Source organism: Eucyclogobius newberryi, unplaced genomic scaffold (genome assembly GCF_026437365.1).
Source record: "Eucyclogobius newberryi isolate DKJ021-1_F unplaced genomic scaffold, fEucNew1.0.hap1 SCAF_15, whole genome shotgun sequence".
Lineage (NCBI taxonomy): Eukaryota > Metazoa > Chordata > Actinopteri > Gobiiformes > Gobiidae > Eucyclogobius > Eucyclogobius newberryi.
Genome location: NW_027315779.1, coordinates 4,208,134 through 4,220,416, shown reverse-complemented (window position 1 = coordinate 4,220,416; position 12,283 = coordinate 4,208,134). Strand labels below are relative to the sequence as shown.

The following is a 12,283-nucleotide window of genomic DNA, read 5'->3' as shown; positions in this document are numbered from 1 at the left end:
TATTGTATTGTTTGGACAAGCACCAAAGCAAAGTCTAAACTGCACTCCAATCACGCATGTTGTCTTTCCATGTTTTGTCTCAGTGAGGGTTATTTTAGGGTTAGCGCTGTCTCAAGTTTTGCTTGTGTGCATTTTTGTGTCCCATAGAATTAATCCAGCAACATCTGTCCAGCCAAAACTGGGACTTAATGAAAAAACATCCCATAAAGAGAGATCAAACGCCACTATCCCGGATCAAGATGCCTTTACTGCCACCATTTTACCTCCCCAAGATTTCTGTGACACCGCGGCGGCTCGAACTTCAACCACAACATCACAGGATCCTCCCAAAGAGACACTTAGTTTTGTTGCAAGTCTTCGTCTTGCCGCCAGTGAACAAAAGAAAGAGCTGGAAAAGTTAGATAAAGAAAAAGAGCAACTTGAACAGGAGAGATTGAAAAAAGAGGTGGAAATTTTAAGATTGCAGAAACAAGACCAAGAGAAATATGGCAAAGAATGTTCTATTTTGGTCAAAAACGGAGTTAAAGAAGATACAAAGAAGATAGAACCAGTGCAAAAGAATTTAAAAGACTGTCCCACATTGAGTGAGGCTGAACTTGACAATGTAATTGAAAAGAAACCAAGTAAAGAGCAAACGCTGACTAAATGTGATGACAAATTGACAAACAAGGCTATTTCCAGAGTTGATAAAGTCCCAATATCAAAACCAGTGATAAAAGCAGTGAGTTCTGGGAATAAACCCAAAAATGTCCTGTCTGGTGCTGTCCCAGAGTGGATGAAGCAAAACGAAGAGGAGGAGGTAGAGTACGAGGCGGGGCATGAAGATTTGGGGTCCGTTTGGCTGGCAGAGCTGTACATGGACGAGGCAGGGTGAGTATATAGAGTTATGGACATTAACTGCCTTGAAAAACATGCACACACTCCATGGAGATGAACAAGCTATAATGCCATTCCAGGCAAAGCAAAAACATCTCCATGGAAACAAGCAAGTGGCAAACCCTCCACGGGTTTACATAGTGAACCTCTAAAATACATTTATTTGTTGATGGAAAAGTTATACATTTTCATACGTGGATTAAGACTGCTTTGTTTGATGATTGAATGCTTTTATCTAATTGTATCAGCTCATTTTAATTAATTAACTATTTAACACACTGCGACGAGTTGGCCACTGTCCAGGGTGTACCCCGCCTAAGGCCCGAAGTCACTGGGATAGGCTCCAGTCACCCGCGACCCCGAAAGGGAACAAGCGGTAGAAAATGGATGGATGAACTATTGAATAACATAGAGTTAATTTTTTAGGTCTAAAACACATTTTACTAAATAACTAAGGACGTAACGATATCTTTGGGTGTGATCACAAAATGCATCTCACAATGCAGTGTTTATTGACATGTTTTACTAACAACATTTTAGGTATGCTATTTTTCTTTTTAAAAAGCCTTGACAAGACTTAGGTGTGAATCATTACTGCAAGATTTAGAAGTGCTTAATAACAGTTGTCGTCTGCACTGAAATCATGGTTCTGCTGCTGCGACAAAAGCACTTTTAAGTAGCTTCTTATTTGATATGTTGTGACAGCCCACGATACTATTGCGAGACTTTTGACGATACGATATCACAATGTTTCAGTTATTGTTACATCCCTAAACACGACACTAAATTGGTCTTTTCTCTTTTTAGCTCGGGCCAGCAGACATTGCAACCAGCTGCTAGTGCAGAGAAACCATCACAGGATCAACAAAATAATAATGTGTCAAATATCGATCAAAATAGGCAAAATAGGACAGAGTTTTTCCAAACCATCAAATCAAGTTCTTCTCAAGAATCTCCTGAAGACAATTCCCCACTGTCTCTGCAGCTTGTCCAAAAAGTAGACATCATTTCCACCAAACATGATCCAAAGGAAGTAACAAGTCAGAATAAAGACACACAAATCAGTCCATTGCCTTGCCGTCCCTCTGAAACCAAGACAACAGACGACATCGAGGACCATAAAACACAAGCAGTTCAACATACAATCATTGAAAAACAAGATCCAGTGCCAAAAGAGGAAGTCACCATATTCCCAGCGCCTGATTTCCACCAAGTTCCTAAAGATGTGCAACTACAAGAAGAAGAGAAACTGTTATTGGCTAAAATCCGCAAAATGTCAGGCGGCGAGTCTCCCGTCGCTGGCTCCAAGGCGATGAAACGACTTATTCCAGAGCCTGGTGATATCGATGCAGAAGTCACTGAGCATGAAACGGACATCACTGCGAAAGATGATCAATTGGAAGCCAAGCAGGAAATATCGTTGTCTCAAAAACAAGCGGCGAAGGAGGAGGTAGAAGTGGCCATGTAAGTCGGTTTGGGCAATGGACCTGCTGCTGCTTTGCAAACCGAGCGCAAACTAGAGATTGTCTGTTCGTTTTGCATTTGCTTATCAGGCAGAGTGACTGATTCAATGTCTACTATATTTATATCTTCAACTGTCTCTCAACTGTCTTCAACTTTACTCATCATGTCACTTAAAAAGAGCCGCATTGTGGAGGACATTAGACATGGGCCTGTTCTTAGATTTCAGAAATATGCACCGTTGCCGTAGCAAATGACAATTCAAAATATGATATCTTTCAAATGTTAAAATGTTGCCTTTAAACAGGGGGCTTTCACACACATAATCCTTAGGCATCAAAGATTGTTAAGATAAGATAACTCCTAGTAACAACACATTTTTACTGTAATATATTAATCTGGTGAAGTTTGACATTGCATCGTGTTGAAAAAGTCCGTGGAACCAGCTTGTTGATGGAACTGAATTGAACATGAAGGTGGCAGATTGAGTATTTAAGCCTCTTATTGCATACTGCCACTCTAATGTTATGTTTGCTTGCAATGCGTCATGTGAAAATGCCATGCTTTTAACTTCAAGTCACTCCACAACTAATGATACGCTGTCGTTTGTGCCTTTTAACAAATCGCCTGGCCAGTTCTGACCGCCGCTTTCACATGTCAAACTACACGTCAGCCATTGTTCGTCTAATGTCTTTGCGTTTTATCTTCTAGGCCCAAAGACAGCCTATCGAACAGCACCAGTGGATTAGAGCAGACGTCACTCCCGGAGAAGAAAGTGAGCTGTCCAGTCCAAAATGGCGACCACGTCTCCTCACAGCCGGTGGTTGTAGACAGCACTCCCTCACATCTGTATGAGATATCGACGTCCAGACTTCCAACCTTAATAGAAGAGGAGACGTCAGAAGTGAAAAATGAGTCCACGATCGCTGGAGCAGTGGTCAAAGACGAGATGGACGGGAAGGAGCACCCAAAAGAAGTAATGAAGGGACTTTGAACAGCTCTTTTGTACTATAATTTTGCTAAGATTGTCTTTGTAAATTGACTTGTCGTTCTAATTACAATACACGTAATCGTTCATTAAGCAGCACGTTCTGTTGTTCTGAATCATCCCCAGGATTTGGTGAACTCGAGTCAGTCTCTGCTGCAGTGGTGTGAGGACATCACCCAGAACTACAACGGGGTAAAGGTCACCAACTTCAGTACGTCCTGGAGGAACGGACTCGGCTTCTGCGCCATTCTGCACCACTTCCACCCAGAGAAAATGTAAGCAAGATTGCTCACAGCAAAGTGGGATACCCGGCTCAAATACTTGTCCAAATTAGACGCATTGCATTTTTTAAACATAGACAAATCATTTTTTGTATCACTTAAACCATGTGCCACGTCTGTTCTATTCCATGACTCATTGTGTATTTTCTTTAGTAACTTTGACCAGCTGGTTCCTCATGATATCAAGATCAACAATAAGAAGGTAAGCTTGCAACATCCTGTTTCATGATTGAGTTCATACTGCCAACTTTTACTTCAGCACATGGCCTGTATTAAAGCAGCTGTAGCTTAATACCGTATATAAAGTTATTCCTCGACAAATCAGGAAGCTACAGATGTAAATATCTAGAATGAAAGCATGTACATTGTGTCCTATATCAAGTCTTTTCTCTCTCTCTCTCACAGGCGTTTGATGGCTTCGAGTCCCTGGGTATCTCTCGTCTCCTGGAACCGTTGGACATGGTGCTGCTGTCTGTCCCCGACCGGCTCATCGTCATGACGTACCTGAGTCAGATCCGTTCCCACTTCACAAACCAGGAGCTGAGCGTGCTGCAAATCGAGCACAACAGCAGCCAGTCCAGCTACGGCCTGTCCCCGTGCGGGCCCGCCCCGTCCCAAACAGACGCCGCCGCCTTCTGCATGGCCCGGCTCAACGAGGGGGTCAGTCTGGAGGAGGGAGGCGGAGCACTGGTCGTCCCGCCGCCCAGGGTCAAGAGAGTGGGCAGAGGTACGAGGGATCAAAGTAGTTTAGCAGTGCAAGTGGTTTGAATGTCGGGCGTATGTAAAATGTAATAATGTTTCGATGTCCGGATTTTGAGGCTCGATTGCTCAGTTTTCACCTACTCCCTATGTCCGCCCAGAGCTCTGTACTTACTTCACTTGCAAGGACCACAACCCCAGCTACGATGCAAAGTGTTATTGACATACGAAAAACATGAACACAAAAAAACAGAATGGACCTCGATACCCCCATCTAGGAGATAAATTAGAATCATTAGAATAATTAAAAGAGGGTGGGAGGGAGGGGCATGAAGTCACGAACGCTGCTGTGTGTGACCTGGATGCTTAAATAGTGTAGCTGCAGGAAGGGGCATGAAAGGGGTGTGGTCCTGCTCCCAAACATAAGATACAAAATTATCTTCATTTTTCAAATTCAGACTCCAGGTCTCATGTTGGGTTCAAAAATTTCCCATAGCAACAGTTTCCTTGATAAAAACACAAACATGAAAATCCAGGTCCCTCTATAGTTTTGAACGGGAAGTCAATGAACCTGTTTCTATTATAGCTTAATATATTTTGTCACAAAATGTTAAATAATATCTAAAACAATCAAATGAAAAATACTTTTTGTTTTATTACTATTGGTTCATCTCATATTATCAAAACAAAAAGTGGTGGCAACTAGTATGATCTACATTAGCATTAGCAAGTAGAAATAGAAAGAATATAGAGGAAAAAAGGCTTATTTTTCCTCCCAGAATACTTCAATTTAAATCATCTAAAATAAAACTGCAATGAAGATAATTGCAAGTGTATATTAAAAAGATAACTTTGTGTTTAGCTTAGTTTAGTTTTTTTTGCTACATATTAGACAATTAATGCCAGATTTTAATCACTTACAGCACTGCACTGTCTTGATTGACCCAAAGTCAGCTCATATTACAGCTGCTTGATTGTATTATTCTTCTTTAAGTATTTCCAGTCACTCACAATACTGTACACACTGTAATTTCCAATCAAAAGCACATGAATCCCTGGAAGTCAGAAAATAACAGACGTTCTGAGAAGCACCTGAAGGCAGCCGGAGATGGTTCAGTGGGTTTAATAATGGTGAATAATACCATGGGTTAGTGTTGAGTTGGTAGAGCCCAGATGAAGAGTGTCCAAATCCAATGGAAAACAGAAGGAACCTGCCTGGTTAAACATCTGGGAAGACTTATTAAAATACTGGAGACATGTGGAAAGTCGTGATTACAAAATGGACACCACATGGCTCTGGGTGGAGGGCTGCAGGTGCATGAAGAGGGGATGAATGGAGGAACTCACACAAGAAACAAAGAAACTGGGTGAAGACAGACAGAAAATTAGACAAGGGATTGGGCAACATTAAAAGGTGAAGGAAGGAGAAACCCAAGGAGCATAGTTGTCATTGTAAACCATTTATGTGAGATTGATTCGTTTATGTACTTATTCAAATAGTAAAATATTATGATGGTTGAGTGAGTAGCACTTTTGTCTCACCTTGGGTTTGGTGTGGGGCCTTTCTGTGTGGAATTTGCACGATTTCGGGGACTGGGGGAGTTTCCATCAACCCAAAACATGCAAACGACAATACTACAATACTACAATTAGAGTACAGAATTCGGTACGATTGACTAGAGTGTTTCCTTTATTGTTTTACGTTAGTTGCTTGGAACTCTGATGATAAACAACTGTATTTTTCACGCTCTCTGTGGATCAGTTAAGCTTTTGACTTGAATGGAGAGCTGCCGCAGTTTATCTCTGGACATCTTTTTCAGGAGAAGATTCCATAACCCCAGTTGCACCGCCGAGAGCCACCAACAAAACAGTCAAATCTCAGGTGAATAAATTAATTAGTTTGAAAGAATTAGTGACTGCATCAGTAACTTCATTTATGGCTTATGTCGACAGAATGATGATACAAGCACCACAAATAGTCCCAGCAGCACAGGTTGGTCTTAACCCTCAAATAAATGTATTTCATCTTCTCTGTTGTCTTATAAAATGATGTCCTGTTTTTTTGTTTGTTTGTTTGTTTTTGTCTACAGAGCTACAAAGTAAATGTGAGACGCAAGCTCCTAAACCAGAAGAGGAGACTATGGTCAGTTGAGTCTTTCCATGTATTGTACTTTCATTTTCTTCATAATGTATTTGTCAATCAATCTATTTGTTGTTCCAAAACTTCACTTACATCTTTTAAGAATTGGCAATCAAAGCAAATTTTGCAACCAAAAGGCATTTATACAGGCAAAGTACTATGACTTCATGGACAACAGTACAAAATGTGTGTTCCACATTATCTGTCATGATTCACAAAATAACCCAATAATAACTTCCCAGACAACTATATTTGTCTTTGTTTGGGATATTTATTCAAGTCTATCATAATTTTTTCTAATCCTTTGACCCTTCTCTCTTGTTCTTGCTCTCTGGCCCCTCTCTGGCCCCTCTGTGTCCTCTCTGTGGCCCCTCTCTGGCCCCTCTCTGGCCCCTCTCTGGCCCCTCTCTGGCCCCTGTGTGTCCTCTCTGTGGCCCCTCTCTGGCCCCTCTCTGGCCCCTCTCTGGCCTCTCTCTGGTCCCTCTCTGCCCCTTCTCTGCCCCTTCTCTGTCCCCTCTCTGGCCCCTCTCTGGCCCCTCTCTGGCCCCTCTCTGGCCTCTCTCTGGTCCCTCTCTGCCCCTTCTCTGCCCCTTCTCTGCCCCCTCTCTGGCCCCTCTCTGGCCCCTCTCTGGCCTCTCTCTGGCCCCTCTCTGCCCCTTCTCTGTCCCTTCTCTGTCCCCTCTCTGTCCCCTCTCTGGCCCCTCTCTGCCCCTTCTCTGTCCCTTCTCTGCCCCCTTTCTGGCCCCTCTCTGGCCCCTCTCTGGCCTCTCTCTGGCCCCTCTCTGCCCCTTCTCTGTCCCTTCTCTGTCCCCTCTCTGTCCCCTCTCTGGCCCCTCTCTGCCCCTTCTCTGTCCCCTCTCTGTCCCCTCTCTGTCCCCTCTCTGGCCCCTCTCTGCCCCCTCTCTGCCCATTCTCTGCTCCTTCTCTGGACCTTCTCTGCCCCGTCTCTGTCCCCTCTCTGTCCTCCTGGGCTCCTCTGCTGTGGCTGCTGGTGACTGTCCTGTGCCGGTTGGTTCACATGTGTCTGGTTTGGTGTGGTTTGGGGTCAGCGACTTCAGGACACGAGTCAGTACGTCCTGAGTGAACTGGCCGCTCTGGAGACGGAGCAGAAACACATCGACAGTAGAGCGGCCGTGGTGGAGAGGAGACTGCGGAGCCTCATGGAAACTGGTGAGGACTTAAGAATGAATATGTCACTATTTCTATACTTATAAATTGCATTTTTTTCACATTACCTCAGATAAAGCATTTTAGAAGGTAAAGCGCACAAAACAAAAATAGGTATTGATCTTCTTTAGCCTAAACCTGCATTTATTTCTGGATTATGCTTCAAGTTAAGCCTCTATAATATCTTAAATATCTAAATTCTAATATTACATGTTTGACAGTAAAAAGGCAAGGCTGTAGAACACAATGATCAGTATTATAAGCTATAAATGTGCTTGTGCATAAGGTATCCTTTGAATCCACTCAGTGATATGACACACATAAACATGATCAAAATAATTATTTTATATTTGCAGGAAGTGACCGGGATGAAGAGGAACGGCTGATCCAGGAGTGGTTTAATTTAGTGAACAAGAAAAACGCTCTCATAAGGAGACAAGACAACCTCGAACTACTGTAAGAATCTATTTTCAGTCAAACTTTGTCTGGATTTGAGTGTTATGAAGAGAGTAATTGTTGTTGCCTCTGGATTGTGCAGACAAGAGGAGCAGGACCTGGAGAGACGATTTGAGCTCCTGAACAGAGAACTTCGAGTCATGATGGCCATTGAAGGTGAAGACATGATATTAGTTTAGTTATCCTGTTTTTTATTGGTACCTACAATACATGACTACAGCGTGAACATATCGCTTTAGTTTTGTGTGGATGCTGTCTTGTTTTTCAGACTGGCAGAAGTCATCGGCGCAGCAGCAGAGGGAGCAGCTGCTTCTCCAGGAACTGGTGTCTTTGGTGAATCAGAGAGACGAGATTATCAGGGACATAGATGCCAAAGAGAGAGTGTAAGTGCAAAACTGTTTTATAAGGCAACTCCTGTTATACTTCCTGCATATACTTACGTGCATACGTGGTCAGCACTGTAAACAACAGGCATGGAGTGAGAGGGATGACAATTGGGAAAGAACTGTCCATTTTTTTTGGTACCTTTTTGTTTTCTATACAAACACACAATTTACCAATAGCCTTACTTTTTTTCTTGTCAGTGCACTTTGCGTCAGATATAGTTCAGTCTTTGAGATTTGAGTTCTGAGCGCTTTCGCCACACCCCCTTTTCGTCGACTAATCGATGCACAGAGCGTGACTTTAGAATAATAATAATTAGCTTTCAGAGTCTAGATGACGTAATACTCCCAAATGACTCCCAAATGAGTAGATATATTAGAAGAAATATCCATAAATAAAATACACAGCGACGAGTTGGCCACTTTCCAGGGTGTACCCCGCCTAAGGCCCAAAGTCACTGGGATAGGCTCCAGTCACCCGCGACCCCGAAAGGGAACAAGCGGTACAAAATGAATGAATGAAAATACTTAGAACCAGATCATTTACATTTGTGACTATAATGTCTGTATTACAACCAAAAAATCTGCATATTGTCAATTCCTGCACCAGCTATTTTCAATATTTGGAGACAGCCTTTTGTAGCTGTCCACTGTATCCTGACTTTTTGTTATAATAGAACAAAAACAAAACTGGTAAAACCAACGAAAAATACACACAAATAAATGTGAATTAAAAATGTGTTTCCGCCACACAGGGCTCTGGAGGAGGACGAGCGACTGGAGCGTGGTTTGGAGATGAGGAGGAGAAAATACAACAACAAGGACAAATGTGTTCTCCAGTGAAACCTGTGCCTTTTTGCCAAGCTGCCTGTTCTGACGTTTCAGTTCCAAATGGTCTTAAATTAGGAGTATTATTTTAAATTGTGTACGCTATTATTTATTTTCAAAAGAGGATGTGTTTCTTTTGCACATGGAGTTGTATTATTCTGTATTTAAACTGTTTTTCTCGAACATGTGGGATTTTCATTTTGTTTTAAGCTTTATTTTAACGTTTAACAAATGCACTCCAGGAGAAAAAAGACAAATGGCAAAGGCTACTGTTCAGAAAATGTGTACAATCTGCACAAACAAACACACACCAATACCAAAAAATACATTTGGAGAGTGTCTGATGAACAGGTTAAAATGTTAAAAGTGGCATATTGAGCTGGACTCAAATCTACACTGTGGTGAATCTAATTATGTTTTTTATTGGTGGCAGTTCTTTTGCACAAATGACCACATGTGCCTTCTAAAACATTATGCAGTTTTGATATTTATAGGTTTTGTGTGCTGCGTGTTTTAGAATGTGGTACGCTGGTCCACTGTTTTAAAGTGTAGCACCAGTCATGTTTAATATTTGTATATTTATATCTGTGCAGTGTGAGAAATGCAAAGAGTAAAAAGAAAAAAAATAAATTTTAATTGTTAAATGAGTTTCTCTTTTTTTCTACCTATTATCCTCTGATATTGTAGGCTACGTCTGGAGATGGCAGGCAGATCAATGAATGCTGGGGTTAGGACAAAATTAAGAGGCAGATGAGTGCAAAATGACTCATTTTATTTTTACACTCCAGCCCATAAACTTTAATCTTATCCAGTCTATGTCCTAGCCTACCTCAGTGTTTCCCAACCTGGGGTACGAGGACCCATGTGGCTAGGCAGTCTTATCCAAGGAGGGGGTACTTTGAATGATTTCAGATTTTGCTAGAATGTAATATTGAATTTTTTTTTCAATTTGTCGTAAATGTTCTTTCCTTGAGGGTGTAGAGGAGGAGGACTTCAAAAAGGATGGATGGAGGATTTTTCACAGAGTTGATAACTCAAGCGACTTTTAGTCCCTTTTTTTAATGGGCATGCACATACTCCCCACCCTCCTGTTGTTTCCAAGCGGCCGCCTACAATCAAACCACGTTTGCAACAGCCCCGTTACTATACGTGTGTTTGTTTATCAGCGCGATGGATCGCATCGCATCTTTTGTCTCCGCACATTTCCGTCTCTTCAGAGCCAGCTTGAACACAGTCTTTCTCTCGTCCCTCAGCCATTTTTGTACTGTACACTGAAGGAACTCTTGCTCGCTTCGCTAAACACACACTGGCATATTAACCACGCATGCACAGCCAGGGAAACGTGCTGCTATCCTGGGAACGAGGCTGCAGGTGTGCAGTAGCACGCAGGGAATGATTGACATGCGGGAGAACAACTCAGGTGTCCATACCACAAGGAAATAAGACTCAGATTTGGCGCCAAAAACCCTCCATTATTCCTTTAACACTAGTAAACTGTTTAACCGTGTTATTTTCCATGTAACTTTGCTGAGGGCCAATTTGAGTGTGAGGTAAAGTTTATAAGATAAGATAAGCCTTTATAAGGTAGCCTACTCGGTTGGTAAAAGATCCATGGTTGGGAACCACTGCCCTCGCCTGTAGAAACTGCTAGAAAATAGCTGAGAAACATTCGACCTGGCAACCTCTGAACACGCTGCTTGCGACAGCGTGGGTCTGTGTGGAGTAGCATAACATAAGCAGTCTTTTTTATCATTCTAGTAGATGTTTGTAATGTTTGTCCTGACATTAAATAATCAGATGACATGTTTGTGTTTCATTATATATACTTTGCATGTTAGCTATGATTTCCAGTCTGCGGATCCATAGTGCATCGACTCCCTGGTGGTCTAGTGGTTAGGATTCGGCGCTCTCACCGCCGCGGCCCGGGTTCGATTCCCGGTCAGGGAACTACGTTTTTCCCTTTCTGTAGTTTATTTTCTCTGAAATACGAAGAACGGATATTTATTCGTTTATTTTCCATTTGCAGTTGAAAACTTGCCTGATCAGCCATGTTAAAAAAACACTTTGGAAAGACACGTGCAAAAGAGCTCAAAGAGCTCAAAGAGCACGAGACATCAAACACAGCCCCACAAACAAACAATGGACATAAAGGGTTAGTGTGAAAGAGGCGGATGAGAACACATCTGCCCTGGTGCGTAGGAGCTTTGTCCAGCTGCTTTATATTAGAGGCAATCCTCAGATTTCAGGGATGGAAAGAGCTCTTTTGTATCTGCTAATCTAAAGCGACACAAAACCATGATGAAGCTCTGCAGTCTTCACCTGTGTGCAGCCAGCTCTAATGTGCTCCAGCCCTTCAGTTTACTCACGTTTTACTTATTATTGGAGTGAGGAAATGTGCTTACCAGCCGGCTGTCTTATCTCAGTTTTGTTTATCCTCCAGACACACCGCAGGCAATGCATCCTCACCATTTCATGTATATGCAGTATGACAGAAGGAGTTAAATGAGGACCACTTCTTCACCTAAAGGGACCCCTGAATGGGAATAATAATGTACTAAATGTAGGCCTGTCCATTTAAATCTTTCTAAACAATATTCTGCTGAGAGGATGGATTTATGGCAAATAAAACATTGATTAAAAGGTACACTGTCAGCAGCAGTTCTGTTGTCTTTGTCAATATTGTTCTCACTCCACTGTCTAGAAACGTTAAGATTTATTATCGTAAATGGACAAGAAATCATGAGTTTAATTTGCACCCACTGACAGTTTTACGCGCCGATATATTTTTCTTATGTAAACTATTTTGGCATATGACTAACATTACTTCCCTTCATTAGAATGTCTCCAGCACCAGCTTCCTTTGGTTATAAGTGCAGACTGTTTTACTGTTAACTACATGCAACATTTTATCATCTGCCAAGGATTGCCCTATATAGTCCCTGGGGAGTTGGACATGATTTACTCAAAAATCTATAAAAGTTATGTTGATCCCATTGAGTTGAAC

General features: G+C 42.1%; 1 protein-coding gene and 1 non-coding gene across 13 annotated transcripts in view; both read left to right on the top strand.

The window, feature by feature from the left end:
• The window catches only part of LOC140360508 (uncharacterized), a 29,033-nt gene extending 19,110 nt beyond the window's left edge, over window positions 1-9,923 (top strand). For 10 of the 12 annotated variants that reach the window (XM_072445729.1, XM_072445731.1, XM_072445727.1 and 7 more), the window contains 14 exons: window positions 148-870; window positions 1,684-2,340; window positions 3,049-3,313; window positions 3,452-3,600; window positions 3,760-3,808; window positions 4,012-4,333; window positions 6,126-6,187; window positions 6,259-6,298; window positions 6,396-6,448; window positions 7,495-7,615; window positions 7,969-8,068; window positions 8,151-8,224; window positions 8,337-8,451; window positions 9,207-9,923. In XM_072445729.1, coding sequence (XP_072301830.1) covers window positions 148-870; window positions 1,684-2,340; window positions 3,049-3,313; window positions 3,452-3,600; window positions 3,760-3,808; window positions 4,012-4,333; window positions 6,126-6,187; window positions 6,259-6,298; window positions 6,396-6,448; window positions 7,495-7,615; window positions 7,969-8,068; window positions 8,151-8,224; window positions 8,337-8,451; window positions 9,207-9,294 — 2,818 coding nt within the window. In that variant the 3' untranslated portion in view covers window positions 9,295-9,923. The remainder of the gene's footprint in view (window positions 1-147; window positions 871-1,683; window positions 2,341-3,048; window positions 3,314-3,451; window positions 3,601-3,759; window positions 3,809-4,011; window positions 4,334-6,125; window positions 6,188-6,258; window positions 6,299-6,395; window positions 6,449-7,494; window positions 7,616-7,968; window positions 8,069-8,150; window positions 8,225-8,336; window positions 8,452-9,206) is intronic. The other 2 variants (XM_072445728.1, XM_072445739.1) reach the window with 2 other exon arrangements.
• Window positions 9,924-11,154: 1,231 nt separating this feature from the next.
• Window positions 11,155-11,226, top strand: trnae-cuc (transfer RNA glutamic acid (anticodon CUC)). Its single transcript has one exon. It is a non-coding gene; the product is annotated as a tRNA-Glu (tRNA).
• Window positions 11,227-12,283: the final 1,057 nt, after the last annotated feature.